General features: G+C 41.3%; 1 protein-coding gene across 1 annotated transcript in view; it reads right to left on the minus strand.

The window, feature by feature from the left end:
* The window catches only part of arid1ab (AT-rich interactive domain 1Ab), a 71,419-nt gene that overhangs the window by 21,312 nt on the left and 23,173 nt on the right, over window positions 1–26,934 (minus strand). Inside the window, 3 exon segments of the mRNA XM_030146745.1 lie at window positions 16,322–16,438; window positions 18,877–19,533; window positions 21,940–22,167. Coding sequence (XP_030002605.1) covers window positions 16,322–16,438; window positions 18,877–19,533; window positions 21,940–22,167 — 1,002 coding nt within the window.

Genomic DNA, 26,934 nt, shown 5'->3' on the forward strand with positions numbered 1-26,934 from the left:
ACTGGCTTAAAATTAATGCATTCCACCATTTTTGCAATAACATATCTAAAAGCAGCAAGGTTTGAATTGGAGACTTACAATGGCTCCAACAATGGTCAATTTCAATGTACTGGCATGTTTCATTAACGTCACTTGCTGTCATTTAATTAGAAAAAAAATACATAACAGTAGTATGTGATGCCTAAGTAAATAGGTATGAGCCTCCCATTGGATAGTAACAACAATTATTAATGTTTTAGCTGCACCAAGTTCTTTAAGAATAGAACAGAAAATAGGCTTTATTGTATTGACTGATGCAGTGAGGAGCTTCTCATCTCTTGAACAACAATCAAACATTGGGCTGTGTTTCAATGGCAAAATGCCATGTGATCTAATGAGTCCAGATTGACCTTGTTTTAGACTGATGGGCGCATCAGGGTGGCAAAATTACCCATCATGCCTAGCGCCAACAGTATAAGCCTGTGGGGGCAGTGTTATGATCTGGGGTCCAAAAAAATGACACAAATCAATGTTGTGATTTTGCTTCATCTTATTGAAATGATGCCACTGTGAATGCACACCATAAATCAAACCTAAATGCTCATTAAGACAGAGTGTGGGCCTTTTTATTTTTTTGGCCAGGCTGCTACTACTAGTACTACATCTCTTAGCATTGCTTTGATTGAAACACCCCTGTAGCAAACTACAATTAAATCAAGGAGCTACATCATCTTGACCTCCTCAAAATCAAACGCCAATGAGTTACGCAACTACAATTGCATATATTCCTGCTTTTTCTAGTGTGGTATATAATGGCTGGATGCCAACTATCTCCTCTAACCAGGAAGAACAGACCCCCCCCCCCCCCCCCCCCCCCGTCTTGCTTTATGTGTTCCTGTGGGTACACTGTAGATGAAGCTGTTTTGTACTTTGTACTCGGATGTCTGATTATTCTTGGATTTATTTTGGTCTGGTGGGCATAGGCCAAGAACTGCTGTTACAGTGCACAAAGAATGAAGTTTATATTACTCCATGGAACATATCACAAAGGGTATCATTTTTAAGTCATCATTCAGGTATTATTTACACTAGTAACAAAACTATGGTATTTCTTCGCACTAAATAAATAAAGGTTTATAGCTTATAGAGTACGGTATCGAATAAAAGTCAAACTGGGAAACCATATTATACATTCACCTGCTATACTAGTCCGTATGCAGCATACAGGACGAGCTCTTGAACGTTCTGTAAATATCTGACAGCTGACAGCTCTGATCCTTCAGCCCAGATAGGCACAATCATTGTACACACACACATTCAAACACACAAGCTCCTACCTACTCCCACTCTGCAGTCATTGATTTTTCCCGGCTCAATACTGCACAGCACCAGTCTGTTCTGCTGACTGCACAAGCCGGACAGCCAGAGAAGAGAGGGGGGAGGGTGAGGAGGGGGATGGGAGGAGGGGTGGTGTTGGTGATACTGATGTTGCTGTGGCTCTGCTATTCAACACTCAACATTAGGAGGCAAATGATGGAGAGGACGTGGATGAGGCGGGAGGAAGAGGTGAGGGACGCTGGGGTGGATAAGTTAGGGTGTGGAAGGGGGGGTTAAAAGCAAGGAGGAGGATGTTCGGGGGAAGGTTACAGCACCGTTATCTGTGACAAATCAAACAGCTGATAACGTTAGTGAGCACAAAAAAATGCACGTGAGTCTGGTTCCTACAGGCAGAGACGGGGGAAAGCTGTGTTATAGAAGAGGAGCACAGAGCTGCAAGCTTTCCTCTATCTATGGCAGCCATTTTGTGTGTTCCCAGCAATGCCTAACATGGAACTTCAGAGCTGAGAGCTGCAGAAAAAGGGTGGCAAAAAGACAGATTTAAACAATTATGAGCAGTGAAAATTCGTAAAAAACTACTGAATTTAATTTTTTTTTATCTTTCAGGAATGTGGAAAAGTACAAGCAGCATTTACTATTCCCACTATTCCCATCTCCTCCACTGCTCCTCTCCTCTCAGTGTGCGTTTGCTGCCTCTTAGTCATTTGCTCGGCTCTCCTCTCCGCCGTCCTTAATGTATTCCATTTGCAGATTACTTCACTGAATCAATCAAGCCCGACCAGAGCCATTAGTCTGCCAAGCCAGCCGATTTTCTTACTTTTTTTTTTTTTTCTCTCTCAAGAAACAGAAAGTGCGGGAAGAGCAGCACAGCGTACTGGCCCTGAGATAATGAAACTTATCTGGAATGTGTGACCCTGGCTGGTAGTGTAACTAGATCTGTCGGTGGTGGTAGTGAGGAGGGAGGAGGTGAAGGGTTCATCCATCAGTCACACACTCTCCCTGACCCAGACTTCTGTCGCTCTCAGACTTCAGGCTTCCTTGTTCTTAGGCTTCCACATGCCAGAGTTCAGCATTAATGTTTCTTTGCTTGTCCATTTGGACGTCTGGATCAGAAATCTATTGAGTAAGGCTTATTGTTGAGTGCTGCATGCCTGGACAGGTTTCACAGACCTCTTTCTCGCTGGTCTATAGTGTTCAATCAGCCTCTGTCTTGTTATATTAGTCTCAGAGCAAGTTAAACAGTCATTTTTAAGTGAAGCCAATGCGAGAGTATCTTCAAGTGTAATATCACTAATGGAAACAAAGTGTTAAAATGCCAAGTCAGTATGTTCTTCCAGGATTCTAGTCTCATTCATCCGTCTTTGTTATATTACACCCATCCATTTTGGGCTTTGATTGACAATTTGCTTGAGCTTCTGTTTATTGAATCAAATCATTTCTTTTTCCTTGATTTAATGTCAACACCTGAAAAAAACAACAGGTGATGTCATGGTGGCTCTGTCCACTTCTTCTAAACTGCGTATGGTTAAGCCCATTGTTACCATGGCAACCATCAATTGCACTAACCCGACCACCACCAAGCAACAAAAAGAAGGTAAATAACAAGAAGCAAAAACAGAGGAGAACCTGCAGTAAAATCCCAGATGAGCCCCCATTTGACACTTCTGATGCTCAGCCTAAATTGATGATGATGATGATGGAACTGTCAGCTATTCAGTCACAGGTAACTGCAGGGAGAGGTGGTAGTGATTTTTTAAGAATATTTTTTTAAAACTTCACCTGAATTTTACCAGTAAAATATCTTGAAGTCCTACTGAAAGTAAAAATCTGAGCCAAGCTGGTGCATTCAACCATTTTTTTTTTTAGTTTCCTTTTTTTTTTAAAATTCACCCAGAAATGACAGCAAATTACACCTCCTTCATACAAGTCAAGAATTAAAGAGCCTTCTGCAACACATATATTTAGACATCTATCTAACGAGCAGGTGGATCTAGGCCTAAGTCCAGGTTTAGCTCTGCAAATTTGGACCATGGATACATGCAAACTCACTCATACCAGTCTTGCTTGCACACATGCTCACACATCCTCTGAGGAAGACTGAGTAAGGGGGGGGTTGGGGGGGTATGTGGAGCTGGCTGCATCTCAGGGGCTGCCATGGTTACTGTGATCCACGTGGTTGTCACAGTAGAGCCGATGCAGTCCCTCCCTCCCTTCCTCCCCCCTGCTGCTCATAGACCCCCCTCCCCATGTCTGTCTCTCTCTCTCTCTCTGTGGCCTCCCAGCGTGCCTGCCAGGGTCACGGTGCAGTCAGCTACTACAAAAGAAGAAGCCCGTCATTGTTGCAGGAAATGCAGACACACACTGCAAGCTCCTGCTCCGCCAGCAATGCTTTAATTACACACTCAGCCTCCAGGCCATTTTGCGCTGAGGAAGCCTGGGAGACACACACTCAGAGAGGAGTGGACAAACGCAACACGGCAGAACCTTGAACTTTTCCACTGCCTTTTCTTCAGTCCCTGATGTTTATGTTTATGAGTGAAAAGACTCCGTCACTTGTTCAGGGCAAAGTGGGCTTTTGATATCCAAACGGGGTCATGAGAAAAGTCAGGCCTGCATTTGATGCTCAAGTGAATTTTTTTTCCACAAAAGTAGTTTCTCTTATCTTTCTCCCAGCTATAAATGTGCTGTCTTAACTTTGCCTAGAATCATATTAACTCCACGTCATCACACACAGATGACAGACAGGATGTAGGCGCTCAGACAAAATAAAATCTACCCAGTCAGAGAGCGTGACACCACCTGTAATCACTTTATGTTTGGGTAGCAGCAGGACGTGTCCGACTGCTGATACTGCCCAGGTGATGAACGTAACAGACAAAGCGGTGATGCAGATGGTTCGACTGCCTGGCCCATGGGTTCTACTTGAATCCAGGAGCCGGGATGGGCAGTGAAGAGCTGTTGGGAAGTCCAGTGAAGGCATGGAGAAACACAGCATCAGCCCCAGCTCAAGCTTTGCAGGGCTGAGCTCAACCATAAGGGGGCACTCCCATCCCACTGTGAGGGAAGAACTGGAGAAAGGAGGAGAAGCGAGGCAGGCCCCAGTCTTATACTACAGCAGCAGCAGCAGCCATTACAGGCTTTCACATACAGCATGTACACCGTCTGAGCACCCCAAAGAGGTACCATCGAACCCTTATCTGGTTCACTCATGAAACAGACACAAGATCATCATAGCTGGCTCAAAAGGATCATTCTGTGGAGAAGTCCATTTTCCAGTCACCAGCCTTTACAGTAACATCACATTTCAACCTGATTTTAGAGGTATAATTTATCTATATTTCTAAATAAGACAGTATGTTATTTGAATACTTACATGTCATTTAGCCACAAATTTCTTAGTATTAGTTTTTAATTAAATATAAATATAAAAACTATGCATCCCTACAGTCATATATGGTACAGAGATTAAATGCTGTTTAGAGGTTAAACACTCATCTTTTCTGTCATTTCAATGTCAACAATGTATGTATAATTGCTTAACTTTTACATATGATTAAAAAAATTACATTGACAAATGTCAAATAAATAAAAAATATCCCTTGACAGTCTTTTATGTATTTCCTGAAGCTCTAGAGACAAAGATGTGTTCATAAGTCCACTGTATCTTTCTAGTTACCAGAAATCTTCAATTACCTCATGATTTCACACGAAGCTTTTATTTGCGCGGGCTACTTTATTCTGAGGGAATTGCACAAAATAGAAACTGATTAAACTGATTAAACACCACAACTCACAATATGTGGTTTGATGACCTGTAGTGGCCCTCTTGTATGATGTACTGTTTTGTAAATTGTGTTATATTCCTTATGGCAACTACAGACAAGAAATGATTTCATGAGAAACAAAGAACAGACATTTTCTAAACCCAAACGTAGGATGATCCAAAAACTTGTCACTGGCTCAAATACAGACAGATCTCAGTTAATTCCTCTAAGATGAAAGTAAACATGAAAATAGACGACAGCAGAAGGGTGACAGGGATGGAGCTCAGAGCCTGGGAGCACCCTGCTGGGGTTACATATCATGTCTGGAGTATCAGTGCCACAGACACAATGTCTACCACCTCTACAGGCAAGCTAGCACCAGCTCCCCAGAGATCACAATTACACTGCTGCTTTATCACCAGCAGCCACGTGGGAAGGATCATAACAAGGCCAACAAAAAAGAAGAGAGATGAAAGGGTGAAGCAGCAAAATTATAAGCCACCGTCCATGTGACGATAATCAATAGTCTTTAACATTCCTGTGTGCTACAGGGACAATCATTCATTTAACCTTTGTTTAACCAAGAAGGATTCATTGAGATTAAAAATTTATTTTACAAGAGCGGTTTGGCTAGGACACACAGCCGCACAATTAAAGTTTAGACAGAGAGGGTCGCAACTGTAAATCTGTGCAAGCAAGTATTCTCAATAATCATCAATATCAGCATATAAATCAATCAGACAACCAAGCCATTTAAAAATCACTGAATGTGTTTAAGGCGACCATCTCCCTACGTTGTAGGCCTTTTTGTGGTTTATTTCAAGCAGAAGGAGAGGCAAATCTGAATGACTTTGGTACAGATGGTAAGAATAAATACTGGGACTGAAGACTGCAACGGTCTGTAGTTTGCTGGTGGATGTATATTTGAAGATATCAACGAAGCAGCCCTAAAATAGATTTAGAAATGAGAGCAAAGCAGTAACAGTGATTATTCAAAAATAGCTCAAAAAATATAAACTGCTTATGGAATCATCGACGATTTTAATTATTAGTTTGGAGTAACATTCTACATGCATTAATTGATACAAGTTTGATGTTTAATTATTCAGATTTCTTTCTGTTTTTATTTAGGTAGTTACTACTTTGTTCTAGATGTGCAGTTCAAAAGTAAGTCAATTTTTATTAAATCAAAGATCTGATCCAACAAATAGTTATTAGTAGTAATAGTAGTATATCTGACTTTTAAAAACCAGTATTGGATGACCTCCAGAACACGCAAATATTTGAGTCTTTTAGACATGGCACACCATCCAACACAAACATCCAACAACAAACTGTGGTGAGCAAGGGCTTTTAAATTCGTCAATAACCTCAAAAATAAAGGCCAACTATGAATCTCAATCGATAAAAAGGTAGTTCTTTTTTTAACGTTGCACATTTGCCTAATTGAGGTGCTCTGTTGGGGAGGGGGACAAAAAAAGGGGGCAAAGACTGCAGCAGCCTTAAAGAGGAGATGGAGGGAGGTGAGGTGGTGGAATAGGAGGAGGGGGGGGGGCAGAGACAGGCGGGCTGATTGCTGTGAATAATAGGGAGATGGTGTGTGCATGGGGGGCCTTTTGTAGCCATCACAATAGTAGCAGGGAGTCCCAGGGCAACGCACAGATGCCCCCTGAGTGAGGCAGAGGCAGCTGCCCAGCCCGAGGTGAGGGGTGCTGGGATATACAGGGGGCCTGAGGGGGTGAGCCAGTCTGCCTGCTTTCCAGTTCAGCAGCAGTAGAAGCAGCAGCAGCAGCAGCAACGCCCCTCCCCTCATGTGTGTAGAGGGCGCTACCTACCGAAGCAACTCCAGTGAATTAAACTGGGGGAGGGAGAAAGGGAAAAATAGTAATATAGGGGTTATTTCATAGAGGGAGAGGTAATTTCATTGTGAGGCTGCTTTCATCCATCCAGACTCAGCAGCTTGTTCCAGTGAGAGCAAGGGGGGGAAAAGCAAGAGGACAGACAGTGCTGCAGTCAGCCACAGTCTTTGTGCTGCAAAACTAGCTCAGCCCAGCAGAAATGGAGGCAGAGGGGAGGGGCAATGGGAGAGTGTGAGAGTGTGTGAGGGAGAGCAAAAAGGGAGAGGGAAGACTGGAGTGCGAGAGTGAGTGAGAGAGTGTGTGTGTGTGTGTATGTGTGAGAGAGAGGGAGAGAGAAAAAGCGAGCTCAAGAGCAAAAACAGGGCTTGGGTTTTAGCTGAGAAACAATCCACTGAAATGCAAAACAACACACTTTGTCAGCAGATTGAATTTTCTCAAGTACATTAATTAAAAATCACATACAGAGAGGAAAAAAGGGTGAGGGAGGAGGGGAGAGAAACAGACGAGCTGGGAGGACGAGGAGGGTGGGAGGGAGTGAGGGAGGGGGAGTTAGTGAGTGAGAGCGAGCAGGCAGGCAGCAGCAGCAGCAGCGGTACCCGGGAACCTGAATAAGACATGTCCTCACAGGAAGCAAGGGCCCCAGAATAGCAACAGGAAGCCGGCCCCGGACTCTGAATACTGTCAGCGTCAGAGCCTCGCAAAACAAGGCTGCGCTGCACGGCGTTATGAAAGCTGATTTACAGAGAGAAGGGAGAGAACGAGGAAGGGAAAAAGGAGGAGGAGGAGGAGGAGGAGGGGAGGAGGCGAGGGAATGAGAAAATTTAGACTGAAAGAGGAACGAGAGAGAGGCACAGAGAGAGGGATTTTTTAAAGGAAGAGAAATGCAGCAAAAACTGAGTGTAATATTGAAAAAGGCTTGGAGGGGGTTGGGCTGGGTAGGAGAGGAGAGGAAAAAAAAAAGTGGGCCGGCCTTGTCAGGCTGATTGCTCCAGAGCTATGTCGCAAAAACAAGCTTAGCTGCCGCAGGAGAGCAGAGCTGGGCTGGGCTGAGCAGGGAACAGGAGGGTGAGCGCGGGTGGGGAGGGGGGCTCTCAGAACGAGTTGATCAGCTCCAAGACTGGAAGATCCCATGGTTGCACATCAAGAGTCTTGGCACATATATTAAGGTCATTTGGGAGGAAAGGAGGGGGCAGTGTCTGTTGTTGTTATTAGATGGGTGGTCCCTAGGCTTTACACTGGTTAACAGTAAGTTCCTTTAAGGGTGGGGTCCTAACAAGCAGTGATGGAGACAGAAATTAAAAGGTTTGAAAACTATAACCCTTCACTCATTTTCAAGTAAAAAAAAAAAATTAAGGAATTTAAAATGCTTAAAGCCTCTGGAAGTATGAGACTGGCTTATTAGCATATTATTAGCTTATACTTAAGGTCATGCAACTTTAGCCTTTTGCTAATACGCCTACATGATCTTCAGATATCAACAGAATGTGGCGTCATATAAACATTTTTACTATTTCAAGCCAAATTTCCAGAGGCTTCAAAATATGTAAAATGCACTGAATTTATTTCATTACTCTCTTACATGATACATCTCAAATACAAATAAAGTAAACCACCCAAACCCTCGGACCTTTACTGAAGAGAGATCCACTCCACATCAAGCCTCTTATTTGACAAATAAGAAGAACAAGGGGAACAGGAGGATGGAGTACCAGAAGAAAAAAAAAAACAAAGCAAAAGTGTGAGTGTGTGACCAACATGTGACCTTCCTCTCATGTCTGGAGCACATCAGAAAGAGAAGCACCCAACCAGTGGGCGGGCCTGAGTGGGATTAGACCCACAGTGGAGAAAGGGTGCACAAAAGACCTAAGAGAGGACAAGGAGGAGATTTAAAAAAGGAGTTAGCGAGAAGTAAGGTGGGAGGGAGAGTAGTGGTGGTCTAGGAGGCATTTCCATTCCCATGGGCTGACATAGAGAGGAAGTGTCACTTCCAGGATGTTTGAGAGCCTGACGGTGACAGCGGCACCGGCCTCCTTCACATCCAGGACTGTGCTTTCACGCCGCGCGCTGACAGTCATGTGGAGGTTTGAGATTAGCTACTGAACACTGGCCGTGTAAAAGAAACAGGCCAGTCATGCACTGGTCTACGGACTGCTGTTCTGAAGCGTTGGTTTTGGTATTTACTGGTCACCATTTTGATCTTTTGAAACCATTGTTGGATGAGAGGGTGGAGAACCTCTGAAAGAATGCAGTGCGACACCAACGTAATGAAACGCCAAACACTACACCAGCTAGCACCGATATATACTCAGCACCAATTAAATTTTTTTTTGTTTTTTATAAATACTTATTTGAGCAAGGATTTCTGGCTGACTTAATTGTAACAGCTCAAGGCATGTTGATGACCACTGAATTGTTACCATTTTTGACCTCCTCTATATGCTGCCGTGTGATTGGCTGTAAAATGGAAAAGGTGATTTTCCTCAGTGGTCAGTACCAATCCTGGGACTGGTATTGTCTATAAAATGCCCCCAAAAGTGAAGAATAACCAGACCTCAAGAATGACGGCCTGCCAAGATTATCCGAGAATCAGCATCACAGTGCCTTGGGTCCACAATGACCACCCAGAAATCTAGATCCTGCTACAGGCTAGTGCACACTGTTCAGGTAACTACAGCCTTCCTGGAGCAAAACAACATTAATTTTCTGCCACGGTCAAGCCTTTTGGCCTGATCGGTCACCCATTGAGCATCTCTGGGATCAGTTAGGATGACGTGTATCCAGATGCACTCCTAGTCCATCAAATCGCCAGGAGTTGGTGAGAGCCTTGCAGGAGTGGCAGAACATCCCCCAGGACAATATGAGACACCTGCTTGGCTCCATGAGAAGGCATTCTACATCCTGTGTCCAGGCTAATGGTGGTCATACCAGATATTGATTGCCACGACTTATAATTTTGTATCATTTTCTTTTCAACAAATATTTTTTTTGGCCTTGGTCGTGAAATAAACACACCAGTGTGCACCTACTTGGTGTTAGTTGTCCTCATTAACAGTATAACAGATAGTTTAATTCAACACTGAATTAACAGTACAATTGGCTTGTGTAGCTAAATTCAGACAATGTAATTAAGTATCAATAAACAGACAAATCATCAATGTTTAGGCAGACCACCATCCGCCAGGAGTCAGGGTCTGCTCAAGGTTTCTGCCTCTTAAAAGGAGGTTTTTCCTTGCCACTGTCACCAGTCACAAGTGTTTGCTCCTGGAGGATTCTGTTGGATTCTGTAAATTGGCTTGAGAGTGTGGTTTCGATCAGCTCTATATGTAGAGTGTCATGAGATAACTTTTGTTAGGATTTGGAGCTACACAAATAAAATTTTATTTGATTTATACTATATTATATGTATATATAGTGCACCTTGACCACAAGTACAGTAGTATTGTCTGTCAGGAAAAAAAATACTTTTTATTTGGTAAAAAAGCTCTCAATCTAAAGCAGCAGATACAGTTTAAATCAACTGTAGTTTTGTATGAGAGTGAAGTATTTTTATTTTCAGGTCTTGTGCTACATGTCTTATGTTTTGCATCTGGTCCAACTGTAGTGAAAAAGTAATTTTGTAGGCATTTCCAATATCTGTCATTTATTATAAAATGATTTAAAAAATGTCACAATGTCATCCTGCACTCTTTGGTATTTGTACCAATTATATACCAATTTTACATCCAATCAGGTATCTACTGGTACAGAGGACAAAGAGACTGTTATGGATAGTTGTTCCACTGGTGAAGTTGACCTATCAGATTAGAGCAAATAACATCATCTAGTAATTTCACTGGAATTTAATTCATTTCAATACAATTTTAACTTGTGAATGGAATGGAGAAATTTGGTTAAAAAACACACACACAAAAAAACCCCAGGATATAAACATGTTTAGTTTTGGCTTAAAGTTGAAGATTTATAACTTGGGGATTGAATTTATTTTCCAGAGCCAGCTTGAAATGGCTAGTGGTTGGGAATTGCAGGTTTTGACACTGCCACACTGGCTTCATTTTTCAGCTCTGCTTTCTCCTGCAGTGCCATTTTCCCCAGTTTCATACTCATACACTTGTGCCATAATGGTAACCTCATAACTGTTGGACTATATTGGTATAAGACATGAAGCACATTGGAAATGTTCTTCATCATATCAGACCAAAATACCTGAGGAGCACTTAAGTTAATAGCTGGTTTATCTTTCAAGAACAGTTATTCATTACAGACTACATCAATAATAGGATGGATTTAATAGAGAACCACACAAAGACAGTCTTTCTTTCTCAGCCACCTCTTAGATCCTAATCTACTTCCTTTCCTAGAAAGGACATGATTCGGAGGTTGAAGGGATTTTTTTCAACCACATATATTAGTGCTTTAAGGTTCTGTTGCCAATTGTGCTTTCCTCATAGTAAGCTTGGCAGGAAACAAAACAATAAAGTTCAATGTAAAGACATTTCCATGTGGAAAACAGTTGCAGAGACACTGTGGTAAACACTCAACAGTTAAACATTGTCTGTACATCTTGGAGCCAGGCTGAAAACAAACCAGGAACCAGCTCAACCTGCTCAGCTAGTTTCACTATGGCTGTCTTTCTCTTTTTTTAAAGCCACCCTCCCTCCTCCTCCTGCAGCTTTTATCCAGAGCTCTTTTCTCGAGCTGACTGTTGCTTTTCTACCTGCGTCTTCCAGCAGGCGCTGAGCCTCCTGTACTCCTTTATTCCCACCTCAGCGGCGGGCTAACAGACGCCGGGTTTTTAGCACCTGGCTCAAACAGACCCATCTGTGCTCTGGATGAGGTGATGTCTGGTTGGCTCTTTGCAAATGCTACTAAAGTAGCTAAATGGCATTTACCCTCAGCCAGTGTTGGACTGGGACTCAAACACATTCTGAGGCAGATTAAAACAAATGCGTCTGTACAAATCACTGCAGAATCTTACAAAATAAACACCTTTCCCCCTCCAAATTTAAGTTCTTTCTTGTAGATCTAAACCTGGTATCAAAATTTATTTAGGCCAGGTTTTCACCTAAAGTAAATACAGTAAAAAATGGGCTCAATTGTCACTTAACTGATTAAAGATTGAACCCAACAATGAATAAGCCTTAAGGGGATTTCATACCAGACAGGTTAGTGTTTGTTGCCGTTTCTATTAATGAATAAACAGTCCACATGACTCAAAGAGACATGCATCACACACTTCAATAAAGATCTTTTTTAGGCACCCAGTTTCCCCACAGGCCTGCTTACTGAAGTGTAATCTCAATGCACAGTTGTTTACATCACACATTTCTCATGCTTTCTTAGAGCGTCTGTGATTTTTGGTTAAGAATGTGCGATGCTTTCAAGGCCAACTTTTAATGTATGAAACTTTTTGATACGACAAGGTACCAGGTGCGGATTAAAATGTTTTGGATGATGTGGGCACAGTTTAATCACAAACTAACTACAATGTGGTGATAATCTGTGCGCCATCTGACCAAACAATAAAGCTACACAGCGTCTGCTAGAAGTCAGCTGAACAAAGAATTCAGGTCTGATAGGCAGAGATCTTGACATTAGGACGCTTTGTGCAGATTTCAGACTTTCTTACATGTACTTTCTCGCTACCATTTGTACCAAGTAAAAACAAACAAACAAAACAAACAAACAAAAAACACAGCAACTTTAAGCACCTAAATTACACCAACATCTAATATATGGATTAGGATTGATGATTATTCTTTAAACCATAAACAGGCTACAACATGTAATTCAAGACTTAAAGACCATTAGGAATACAATTTAGAACCTTTGTCATATCCATACTGGAAAAATGTATAATGGATATGAAAGAAAACGATTCCATTAGATGCTTGTACAGTACGTTTATTTGACAAATGTATCCAGCAACCAGCCTTGTTAAATTTGTTCAATATTTCGACATGTTACTGATGTGATAGACTTACTTTGAACATCTGTCATAATTTGGCCAACAGTTGGTCCATATACGAATGCCTTTCAGGTTGATGTTGTCTTTATTCATACTCTTTTTCCAGAGTAACAAATATATACTTACTATTTAAAAAAATAAATAACAACATTGTTTTAAAGTGTTTCAGCCCTTCATCATAAACCTTTCACGGATCGTCTTCTACGCAATATTGCATTACCATAAACGGTATATTCAGAATACTGCACTTTTCATTTTGGAGACATCTGCAGCCTGTTTTGCAGAGTCAAAGCTGGTGCCATTTAAGTTTGGATGGGAAAATAGCTTGATTTCCAGGTGCTACAATTATCAGTGGTGCATAGTTTATTCGTAACACCTGTAGGATTCAACTGATCCGTCAGAGTTCTACTAATGTGAACGCAGTATCATGAGGCTCCTCATGGTGCTGTGGGAAGAAGAGGAGGTAGTGGAGGAGGAGGGGGAGCAGTTCATCCTGACCGTAGAATGATTACGGTCTCTTCACAGCCAATCACAGAGCACAGGTAGGGAATCCCCGATAAGTCGGACAAGAAAATAATAAATAAATAAATAAAAATAGCCAAGGTCTGGCCTGCTCGGCCAATGGCTGGGCCCGTAGAGAGATGTATAAATAAATAAGAGAAATAAATAAAAGAGGAGGGAAACACATCCTGAGGGCATCCCCTACTGGCAGACACAGCGCTGCCTCTCATCCCCCCTCCCTCTCTGCATCCCACACTTTAACCAATCACTCACACTATTTCAAGTTATTTGCTTGCACTCCCTCAGTCCCCCCCCCCCCACCTCCACTCCCCTCTCTCACTTTCATTCTCTCTCATTAATGATCTCATTTCTCACTCTCCTTCCCTGAGGCTCAGAATGAGGTTAGCTCCGCAGTCTGACCTATAAATACTGCCATGGAAACTGCAACGTGTTACAGCGAGACGCCTCTTTAACAGGGAGGATGGCGAGGAGGGGAACGGGGAGGGAAGGGGGTTCTCACCTTTATTTGAGCCAGAGGGCTATCAACCACCAGATTTACTTGACTTCCACTGGCAGAATTTGTTTTTTTCCCCCTTCAAAACACGTCAGTTGCAACCTGTACAGCATGAACATGCTTTGCCCGCTCCCAATGTGAGCTATTTATTATGTATTTGAATGTCAGCTAAAGTCAGAGGGAGTACTTTAGAGACAGAAATGGAGCTGGAGATCTGTATAACCAATAAATCTCTCTTTGACACGTCAATATTACCAAAATGCTTAGATATCACCGAAAAGTGCCTTGACGTTCCGTACCAAATTTATACCTGAGGAGTAAATCTGCTTGTACCGAAACCAAATAGAGCTGGATATTGGATATCTAACATAAATCCACAAATACATCTTATTTACCATTAATTAAAGGCATTGCAAATTACTCTGATTTTACATCAGTGTGTCTTCCCAGCATTTAAGCAATTTCAACATTAAAAGAATGGGATAACACAAAAAATGAACATCACCTATGACACAGGTAATAATAGGAAAACAATGCACGAGATGCAACAAGATGGAAACAACATAACAAATGTAAAAAAAAAAAAAAACAACAACAACAAAGCAGAAATCAACTAGAAAGGAAGGTTGCATCGCAGAGAAAAAGTCTCATATGTTCCTGCAAGTTCAGCTTCTATCATTGAAAATAGATTTGCGGTTTCGAGAGAAGCTTATGTCCATTATTTTCAGAATAGTGCAATAGTCCTCATATTATACTGATACGTCCTGAGGTTCAGTTAACTTTGCAAAGAAAAACTATACGTAATGGTTTTACACTTTGAGTACATACATGAAACTGCACTTTCACTTTTTACAGCAGTAAAGATGATGAATCAGTGCAACTTTAACCAGTCTTGTGTTATTTTCTTGCATAAATATCTCCCTTATTTTTGCTGGACTAGGGAATGTGTGTACTTTGACCACCTCTGACTTAATACATGCTGGAGCAAGAACAGACCAGGCTGCAGTTTACCTTAAAGACAGCAACAGAGCTCAAGAGTTTTATTAAGTCTTTGATTGACATTCAACAAATGGTTTGTCCCAAAATGTAAGTCATTACTGTCTCAATTTTGTGTCATTTTAATATCCTTTAAAGTTACCGGGACCACCTTGCACTTCACAAAAGAGCCAGTGCCCCTTCACTTCTATTAAAAAACATACAAAAGCCTTTCACTTTGCTTCCTGCTAGTGCCCGCCGAGTTCAGCTATGCATCTAAATTCTTCCTAGAAACATTATGAGCCATGTGCATCAGTTGGGGAAAGATTTTTAGAAAATGCTGAGACTTTGCACAGGCTTCACCGACTCCCAGTCCTCGTCAGTATTTCAGTAGACAAGCAAACAAACAAATAAACAAACACAAAAAACAGTAAACAAAACTGAGAACCACCAGTGTGTCTGCAGTCCAAAGTACTGAATATTAAAGCTACAACAGAACAAACCACACATGACTTACTGCTCTGAAAACAGCACAAAATGTCCACCGCATTTCTTTAAATACACTGCAGCTAAATCCAAATGTTTCACAGCAAGCCCAATACTTAGCCCACATTTCTCTGGATGTGAGCTAGTGTCATGTTTGCATTATGGAACAAACACCGATGCCAGTCTGTGAACTATGTAAGAGTCCCAAAGTTAGTGCCGCTGAATACTTACTAATCTTTGTCTAAATGAGTATCATTGGTGTCAAACTCATTTTAGTTTAGGGGCCACATTCAGCCCAATGTGATCTCAAGTGGGTCGAACCTGTAAAATAATGACCTATAAATAACAATCCAATAACATTATAAAAATGGGAATAACCAAACAATCATGTACACCCTGAACTATCTTTTTTTTAAATTTATTTTTTATCAATGCAATTTCAACAATATTATGTCTTATTATTAACAAAATTTACAGATCACAGTGGATCTACAAATTCAGAAAATATTTATTATCAGGCATGATATTGTTAAGATTGCATTTATTGTTCTTAATTTCAGGTTTCTCATATTTGTTCAGGGTAATTGCATTTTACTGTGAAATGTAAATATTCTCACAATGTAATTTTACCTTTTTCACATTAAATCAAGGAGAATTGTCATTATTTATGGGTTGTTTCAGTTGATATCACATTGAGTATTTAGCTCCGGAACACCCTTGACTGTTAATATTTTAATTGTAATTTCTGCACTTCTGAAATTCATCCTGTGGGCCAGATTGGGCCATTTGGCAGCCACTTTTGTCCTGCGGGCCTTATGTTTGACACCCCTGATGCATATTAACAAGCAAACCCCCCCCCCCCCCCCCCCCAGGCCTTCATGCTTAAAAATAAAGCTATGGATGCCTGTAAATAAGTTGAATGAAGAGATGGAGCACTCACCGGCAGACTGGAAGGCCGGGCCTGCATGCTGTCTTCTTGACTGCTCTTGTTGGAAGCCATGGGCTGGTTGGAAGGAGGAGCACTGGACTGTGAGCTAAAGGAATCCTGGGAGAGTTCCTGATCAGAGTAAAGGAAAAAGAAGATGATACAGTGACGTCCATGTGTCGCTAAGCCTGAGAGTTGTTGTTTTTTTTTTTTTTTTTAAACGAGGAGACAGATACATGTAGCAGATCTCCAACCAGCAGTAACAGATGGAACATTCTAAGACAGACTTAAAATAATCTGATTTTGAGGAAAATTATCATTCAAGAGTCATAACCAAAATATGTGCATTGTGTATATATAGTCCTAGATTGTATGCTTCTATATTCAACATAAAACTCCATCAGTAACCAAGGTGTTTACCAATCATTTACTAATGTATTCATGTTTACAGTTTTTAGATGACATTAACACAGCTAATATTATGCATATTTTGTGACTGTTAATGGTCATTTCTGCAATAACTAATGATAATGGATGAAATCTATATATCTGATTGGTAAATAGGATACTAGTAAAGGAAAGCCGCATCATGATGTTCATCATCACAAAAAGCAAGTGTTTTTATTATTGTGTTGCATGATGGTACCAGTATAGACATCGGTTCATACTCCAATCACCTACAGGATGCACCAGGGTTTTTACAGGGGTTAAGAGTTGTGAAACTGACCGAAAACACAACACTTGAGATGTGACTCAACTACTCAGTTAAGTTTATTTGTATGTTTTCTTGTCTTAATTTATGCAAAGTAAATTTTAAATGATAATGTCCCTTTAGATTATTTTTGATTTTCTAATTTGCTGCAGATTTAAAAAAAAAAAAAAAAAAAAATTCACTGTTTATTCCCTTTTTTGGGGGGTTAATTGAAGTCTGAACCAAAAGGTGGATTTGGGGAATCATTACACCACTGCTCTTTTTATCATTTATTAGCACCTTTCCAAAAATTTGGGTCAGAACACAAAATGGGGCATGGACCCATTTTTACTGGGTTAGAGTAGAATGTATAACAATAATGTGAATGTGATCCGTACCTTACAACCTGAATACATAGTATTTCACATATAGTTTTTTAACGTCACTTATGATCATTCTTCTGTCAAACAAAAGTTTTAAAAGAATTTATAGCATTATTTTAACATGTGATATGAATTATGCATACATGGATCAGGTTGAACTTGTATGTGTAGGGATAATATTCTGTGTTTAAGTGTGTTGCTTCCTCATCAACATTATTTGTGTCGTTATAACTGACATTATCTTTTTAACTGATTGGTATTCCAACATTCAGTCCCATCCCGTGAATTATTCAACATGTGCTGTGACGGAGAAAGAGTAGATAATAAAAAAAAAAAAAATACAGATGACAATTTCAGTATTTTTATAAGTTTGGGTCCTAACACCAATATTCAAGATGAAACACTTTGGAAAAGTCTGTTTTATACTGTTGCACCAACAACCAAATCACAAGAGCCAAGCTTCACTCTGATATGTAGACACTGGTGAGTCCTTGCAGTTCATTTATTTAAAAACAGGAGCCTCACTATTTCCACATTCATTTTGAAAGAGCGGTTCCTCCTCCCGGTGCAGTGTTTCCAACTCTTCTGCTGACAGGATGATGAAAAATGTCCAAACACAAATTTAGAGCGACTTTAATTAAGCAGCAAATCAGCCCTCAGTTGACTACCTTGGCAGTTCATCCAAAGCTCTCTTTATCAAATCATTTCTGGACGTTATATATAATAATAGTTCTGTAAAATCAACTGATGGACCTTGTGAATAGCATTCAAAGTAAAACAGCTACAGACAATTTAGCGCGTTAATTCATATTACTTGAGACAAATGGCCTTTATTATTACGTAAAAGCAAAACTCAGTTTTGCTGTCATATGTACAAAGCAGGGTAATTACACATCCTGAAAAATAAGACAAAAATTAGTAGTGAAAAATATTTTTTAACTAAAGTAAAATATGAAAACTAAATACTGGTAATAGCTGCAAGTAAACCCCCCCTTGATTTTTTTAACTTATGCACAGGAAACTGAACTGATGTCGAAGTCCAGTCCAACCATATTCACTAGATGAAATCACAAATATTTGCAAATTTATGATGTCAACATATGATAAATATTTTAATCTCTTTGAGTAAAGCATACTTAAGTAGCACTTGTAGAATTCAGCAGCTATTGTATAATTATTTCTTCTGCAATTGCTGTTTTTACTATTATTGTTTTTCTTCATTTTCTTGGTCTGTTTTTCAAGCCAGACACATAATCCTATGTACCCTGAAACTAAGTGATGTACCTGACAATTTTGATTCAACCTGGCTTAAAATAAAAACGTAAGAAAATTAATTAACCAATTATCAAGATTAACCGTAATTTTTAGCCAGTTATGTGTGTGTGTGTGTGTGTGTGTGTGTATAATTAGCTAAAAATTACAAACAAATGGACTAAATATAAAGGAAAATGTCCAATCTATGTGAGCCCTGGTCCACTTCAGCAGTACACGGTTACCTGTGGAGGAGGCGGGAACCTCTGATATGATGACTGTTGCTGTTGCTGTGGTTGTGGTTGTTGTTGCTGCTGCTGTTGCAGTGGGGGAGTCTGGGAGTATGGCGACGGCTGACCCTGCTGCCCGTGCCCTGGAGGCTGCTGAGCCTGAGGAGGGGGGCCTCCTGGTTGTTGCTGTTGCTGTGGAGGCCCTTGTTGCTGCTGTTGCTGCGGTGTTTGTTGTTGCTGGGGTGGTTGCCCTGGCCCAGTGGGTTGTGGGTAGCCAGGCTGACCTTGAGGGCCCTGTTGGCTCTGAGAGCCTGGACCCTGCTGCTGCTGCTGCTGCTGAGGCTGCTGCTGCTGTTGGGGAGCGCCGTAGGGTGGCTGCCCTGGCTGGGACTGCTGGGGCTGGCTATAAGGAGGTTGACCTTGTGGAGCACCGTGGGGACCTTGGGACTGTTGGTAAGGGGCACCCGGTTGCCCGTGTTGGCCAGGGGGCTGAGAAGGATGGCCCTGCTGGGCGTAGGGAGGACCGGAACTGCCTTGGGGCTGACTGGGGTATGGCTGCTGCTGCTGCTGCTGCTGCTGCTGCCCAGGGTGGGAAGGGGGGGCATGCTGACCATAGTAGCCTTGACTCTGCTGACCGTAGCCAGCGGGCCCCTGTTGTCCATAGGCTGACATCTAGGCACAGAAACAGGAAGGTTAGAATCATCAACACTAGACGATCAATATGTCACAAGACCTGTCACCACATTATGAGTTACCCACATTTATTTTACATTATCATCATAATCAACATTTACCAGTACAAAAAAGCTGGAAGAATCTACAGATGAGCCATATTTCATCACTATTTTTACATCATTTCATTTTGTTTGATTTTTGACAGGTGCTCTCTTCATTGCCATAAACTATTATTGTGAAGTCTCATGTTTGAAATTTGGCGATTGCCATCTTCTGAGAGTCAGGTGACCATATTAGACATTCAAAGTCACACTTTTAATAATACATATGTTTAGGCAATGTAAAGGATGAGTTACAATACAAAATCCCATCATACACTCGCTATGAACAGGGATATAGGCTAAAGAGACCAAAACATTTTTGTAACAGGTTGTTCATGTTTGTTTCGGCTGTGAAGTTGGTCATTTTAACAAAAGGATCTATAAATACTGACTTGTGTTTAATTTTTACTATTTTTACATCAAATCTGCCGTGTGCAATTTTATTTACAAGGCCAAAAATCCAACTGTAAGAATTCAAATTTTTATGTGTGTTCCAGTAGCTCCTCTTCTTCAAGAGTTGTACTGCATGTACATAGTTAAGCCATTTTTAGGCTTATACTTTAAGACTAGCAAACAAACAGAAAAAGACAAAACATCAAACCGTTAATCACAATTATTTATATGACGATAAATCAAAGTAAAATTTCATTGCAACAGCCCTATATGTCAGTGGCACTGGACTGCCTCCAGCTTTGTTCAGTAAAAATAAAGATTTACTCCAAGTTTTCTCTCCCGAGGAATAAAAACAGTGACTACCTGAATACATCAAGTGCAGCGACAGAATCCTTTCTAAAGCAATAGAAACATAAAAATAACTCCATATCCAAAGTCACCTCTTTGATTTTTTTTCCCTTCTACTATTCATTCTCAGTGGAGTAATCAGAGCATCTCTTCATCTTCCTCACAGATTAAAAGAGAAAGACAAGTGTTCTCTCCGTGGTTGAGAGAGAAGGGAGAGTGTTCCTCGCTGTAAACTGATCAGTCAGAGCACACGAAGAAAAAAAAAAAACATCTAAGTGTTGAAATTCAGCGGCATATCACTTTAAATTACAGCCATGAAAATAAAAATTGAGTTTCGACTTCATCTCCTTGAACTTCAGTATGAGCCTTTTCATATTCTACCCGATCCTTGTGCGCGGAAAGCCTTTCAATACGGCGTTTTCGTTTCATTACCCTCAAGGAGCGCAGAAGGAGAATGCACTGACCTTGTGAGGAAACGCAGTCAAAAAAAAAAAAAAAAAAAGAGAAAAAAAAAAGCCACGTGTTGTTTTGGGAGACTTCTCAGCTACTTGAGAATTCAAAAGAAAATAAGAGATGGTAAAGAACTGCCTTTAAAACAACATGAAGTGGCTGTATTGTATGTGCGTAACAAAGGGATGGAAGCTGTTTTCTTCTCTGCAGGGCACTTATCGAGTCCATGGTCAGACACCAGGCAAGCCAGTATGAGATAATCACAGCACACAATGGGCACAAGACCACAGACAGTGGTCGCAGAAGAAAAAGGCTTCACCCGACAGGATGCTCTGCGTGTGCTTCTCTGTGAAGACCGACTGCCTGGCTCAGAGTTCAACTAGGGCCTTATTCCGAGCTCTGAGTAAGTAGCTACGGCAAACTGGATGTTTCCTGTTTTCCATTGGATGCCGCTGTCAGAAAGACGCTGCCCACTGTGCCCGTACACACAACATGAATTTAGAGTTCTGCCTGAAAGAATGAAAATAAAACAGACGGAGAAATATTGAAAATTGAAGGATTGTTTTCTCTCAGCGTTTTTTCTCAAGCTCATTTTAGAGATGGGTCATGATAGTAAAATTATCTGAATTATAAGTTAATCGTTCTGCCTTTAATGTATTTTCCTTTGTTTTCAGCAGCATCTGGTAGCAATAGCCCATCAGACATACTGGGATAAATCCTGGTGGTTTTGTATGCAAATGACAGCAACCAATCATAAACAATTTAGTAAATGCATGATAGCATATTAGATTGATGTATAAAATAGTGCATTGGAATTTTCTATCAGAGGAGTTGCTTTTTACAGTGTGTGAGGTCCTTTTTAGGATGGAGACATAATGTAAAGTAGAGGATTAACACAGGCGAAGCAACAGGTAAAAACAAAACATCGAGCGTTTGCTATTCTACCTTCCCAAAACCAATAAGCAGCCTTTCTTTCTTTCTTTCCTTGACAGTCAAGCTACTTACAGGATTTTCACATCAAAACCCTCTGATTAAAAACCAACTTAAGTACATGAGAGCTTAAGAAAATCAGCAAGTTTAACACAAATCATGGATGTTCATCTTCACTGACCTGTTGTCCATACTGCATGCCACCAATTCCTCCAGGTGTCCGGCTCTGCATCCCCATTGGATATCTCTGGGGTCCCGGAGGTCCGTAGGCTTGACCTGGGTAAGAGCCTCCCTGCTGGGGTCCAGGCCCTGTGGGAGGCCCCTGCTGCTGCTGCTGCTGGGAGTAAGGGTTGGGACCTCCATATGGCTGCCCACGCATCTTCCCAACCTGGTCCATGGGGCTTGGAGGCTAGAGGACAAACGGAGGGAAATTGAGTATACAAGTAGATGGAAATAGTAGCAAAAGCACTCTTAAAAATGGCTAGGGGTTGATGGTTATGGTGCATTTACTGCTACACACTCTAACAAGCTAATGATGCAACTGCCAGTCTTTTTTTTCCTCAGAATTTAGCAACTTGACAGAACCTTTTACTGAGCCTTTCCTTGGAGGAAAAAAAAAACATTACTCTGCAATGAGCACAAATGATGACACCTCCATCATCTTCTAAAAACAGTCACAGCATAATCAAGCAAATACAGAACAAAAAGCGAGGAGGGGGAGGGAGCAAAACAGTAGTGGATTTACTTTCCTACTAGAAAGGGAAAAAATTGGCCATGAATGAATGAATGAGCCCACTATATCCGCCAGGAGCGTTTCCCTGCCCAGGAGATCATTGTGCCAGTGGGTGGATACTGTTACGGCCGAGACGTCAGGGAGGGTTTCTGTGAAAATAAGCTCAAGGAAGTGGAAGTGTCTGCGGTATCTGGAGCAGGGCCCACCCCCTCAGCTGGAGCTACGTCAGGGTGGCCCCGGAGGTTGGGGGGCTGACCTTGGCCAGCTTGGACTAAAGGGATCCACATGACCTGGGTGAGGCAGTGTTACTGGGCCAGGCCACGCGGCGAGTCTGGCTCGAGACCCAGAGGAAGAAGAGAAGGGGGGGTGGGGGGTGATGACGGAGCGGCTACTATCAACAGCTGGAGCCACGGTCAGAAAATGAGCTTAGTGAACCCAACCAAGCACAACAATCCAACACTGGTGTGATGAATATATGAATAAAACCTAGTTCTGGATGATATGAGGAATGTTTGCCATTTTCTACAATGTCAACCATGTTTCTATAAGTGGCTGTGATACTCTGTCATGGACAAGCCCACTTAAAAATACAATGTAATGTCTCCTCATTAGTCCACACTACCTGTTGCTATAGCAGCCATGTTTTCATTTTGTGGAAGCCACTTATCAGTCATGTGACTTAATGTTCATAATGTACAAAATGTGTTCTTCATTGGTCAATTTCCCACTAAATGCATCAACTCTTGGTCAAAACACTACCTCAAGCAAGTTTTACCAAATTAAATGAAGTTATTTTTTATTTCCTTAACCACTTTGCTAATAAATGCAACACTGAAAAGCAAAAAAATATCTTCTGGAAACACACTGCATTAGAAATGCTGCAATGATGGTGAAACTTATACTAACAAATACTAAAATGTGAGTGAACAAACTGCTCATAAATACCTAATGAACTAAACAGAACATTATCTTTAATAAAACAAGATTATTTTAGCTAGCATTGTTTACTTCTGTTCAGTTTCCATGTATGTACACGTATGAACAACGTGATTTACTATTTACTCACTATAAAGGTAAGCTTGGCCTGACTTGACAGTGTAGCAACTGTGTGTAAAATTTACAAGTGTAATTTATCCTGCACCCTTATATAAATCATCAGTCTCTTTCTTCTGGCATGTTTTACACAGTACATATATGTATGTATGAGCCATGCAGTTTCACCATTTAACCAATCAGATGAAGCCACAACTAGTCATCAAGCACCCTCAAATTAATGTGTCAATTTTGTGGTAACTGCAAGATTTAGGTAGCACAATGGTTGAGAAGGGGGAGAGGACTGATGAAATGCAGTTGACATTGTAGTGAAACAGAACAACACAACTGCTCTTTATGAGGAGAGACAATGTGTTTCAAACACACAAAACATGTTGAATAGCAATGACTTGCAGTGTAGGCTAAAACAAATACATGGACCAGCATAATACGCACATTTCAACATTTGTTTGTATATTGCAAGAAATATCCTCTGCATTTTTACTCATGTCACGTAGGCCTTGCAAAAAAAATTTACAGTAACAAAAAAAGGGATGAGTTGACAGCACTGCTGGGATTGATGGGTATCTGCTTGTTTGGCATGATGTGATGCCATGCTGCTGCTGGCAGCCCCTCTACTCTCATCAAACCCACCGCAGCGGCATCTGAATGTATGAGCCACAATAGGGGCTTTGAAGTAGCAACACCTCCTGGCCCGCTGACCTCGGGCAGCAGACACAAAGCTTTCATTGCTTCCCACGGTTATTAATCTGTGTGTGTGTGTGTTTTTTTCCTCCCCCAAAAACCTCTTTTCCTTGGTTAAGGGAGACAACCGCCGGGGCTATTTATAGCCACCGAGACGGAGAGGGCAGTCTGCCGAAAATGTAACAGGTCCCAGCTGCACTGCTGTTTGAACCTGGGCCAGGCCTTGCTCTTCCTGGGCTTTAATAAAGCAGCAGGCTTTGGCACTCTATGAATGACAGCGCTGCAGTGAGACAGGGGAGGTCATGTGGAGGAGGGGAAGGGGGGCTGCTCGGCAGGAGGCTGCTGTATGTGTGTTCAAGTGGGATGTAGGTGTAGGGGGCAGGAGGGGGGGTGTGGGGGGTGTTGATCAACAGGCTGTCAGAGTGGTCAACCATTAATCCATTATCCCAGATAACAGATTCCAGTCCATGTTTTGCCTGCTGCCTCCCCCAGGCCACTCTCCTGAGCTCCTCCAGGTTCAAGAGAGGATGTGCATGTGTGTTATGTTGTGTTATGTTTTGTGTGCGTAGGAAAAGAAGGAGGGAGTGTTACTACGTTCCCTGGGGTCATTACCGACCACACCGTGGGGAGGATAGGTAACAGGCCCCGGTACACTCTCTCTCCTGTGACCTCTAACGCACTTTTAACCCCTGTTTGAAACCACCACACCGTGACGGGAGTCACCACAACACAACACACTACACTGTGCAACCTGGAAATCTTCAGCAATCTTGATTTGTATGATCTGCCTTTTCATATGACATCATTAGATAACATCACCATTAGCACTTAAGTCACTACTAGTAACTTTATTTAGCAAATAAATATTCTTATGAGTGTTTTGTTAGTCCACTTTGTGTTTTAATAATGATGGACAAAATTAGAATTACATTAACTCTGAACTGCTGGTCCGGCTTCTGAATGCTGATATGCAGTAAACCTAATTTACACAGATGCAGCACAACATAAATTAAGTGTTCAAATATTTTTGGCTAATTATAAAATTACAGCAGGATTCAGTCTAATTAATTATTGGGAAACACTGCCTGTCACAGACACACATATGTTTAAGTTACAAAAACATGGAGCTGTATTTAAGTGAACAATAAGGGTTGTTTTCTGATGTTTATGAACAGAATCAAAATGTTGCAAAAATACTGGCCCAAAATTATGCAAATATTAGTTCAGCTCGGAGTAAAAACACCACCCACAAAGACTTCCAGGAAACCATGGGGGAAAAAAAAACAGTGAGATCAGTGTAACTTGTGAGATTGAGGATTGTGATTCTCGTATGATGGCCCAGCCCTCTTTGGATGTTTACGACTATATCACAGAGATATTCCATAGCATGGCATGGTGGGTATGAAAGTTTGATAGGTGTAGCAGTTGTAACATGGTGGAGCTGGAGCAAAGGGTCAGCTATCATTCATTTATTTCTACTCAGGTTCAACAATTTTCACAAACAGATCAGCTATGAATTTTGCAGTGTGTTTCAGACAGACGTATTTGTCCAATTATGGCAACGAAAAAACAAACAAATGTCCTCTTCCCCGTCCTAAAAAAACCCCAGCTCATTTTAGTGTAGCCAAACTGGATAGAGAAGCTATAGCTCTTTCCTAATGAGCTGGTTTAGCAGTTAGACAGAGCCTCCTGTGTCATCAGTAAAGGTGCCACTGAGGCTTGAATCTCCCACTAATGTCCAATCCACATTAAAAATTACTTCCATGTTAACAAACTCTTAACGACAACACTAAAGGTAAAATTCATTCCTCATTTCCACTTATTCTTCCAGGGCTATCAAACAATCAACCTTTTTCTCCCACCAATTTCAATCAATACTTTGCCGGCAGTAAGCAACATTTCCACACTAGCCTGTCTGTATATGTACCCACTTTTCCATTAAACTGCCTGACAGCTCAGGCCTCTCTCAGCAGGCCCAGAGCTGGAAAGAACAGCTCTACTCCAGCTCCCAGAGCCACGTGGAGAATCAGTGCTGATGCTCCCCAAACAGCCACTCATCTCTCACTCGCATCCTCATCAAACCGCCACTCCACCCATGGAGATAGTCGTCTTTTAACCAGGTGATCACATGGCACAGATAAGCATGCACTGCGCATACAAGTGTAAAACCTGTTAGTACTTTATACCTATTACAGAGATTTTCAGACTAAAGCTGCTGATCATCTCCCATTTGCACCAATATTCACTCAAGTGGCTATTTCATGCCACTTAACTGTAAAGGCCTACAACAACTAATCGACTGTAATTAAAAATAATACTCTGCAATTTCAGCCGAAATTTTTTAAGTACCTGATGCTTGCTGCAGATTCACCCCTATACCATAGCGCCCCTTGAATCCCAAATATCTCAAGAGGAGACGATTAAAGTTTAAAATCTAAGAAGAAGACTACAACATATTTTTTTGTGTATGAGTGTGCATGGTTGCAATGATGACTCCTGCCAGTTTTATCTGGGAAATACAGATATTGATGCCTTGTCCACACTGATACAAATATTTTGCAAAACATTTTTCTCTACGTTTCAGCCTCTTGTCTACAAGGCAGCAGCATCTTAGGAGGTTTAAGTGAACTCCAGTTTGTGTGCATCTGTGCAGACAATAAAAATGGAGAGCTTAGGAAGCCACGATGTTTTGGTTCTGATAGTGGC

Source organism: Sphaeramia orbicularis, chromosome 11, assembly GCF_902148855.1.
Source record: "Sphaeramia orbicularis chromosome 11, fSphaOr1.1, whole genome shotgun sequence".
NCBI lineage: Eukaryota > Metazoa > Chordata > Actinopteri > Kurtiformes > Apogonidae > Sphaeramia > Sphaeramia orbicularis.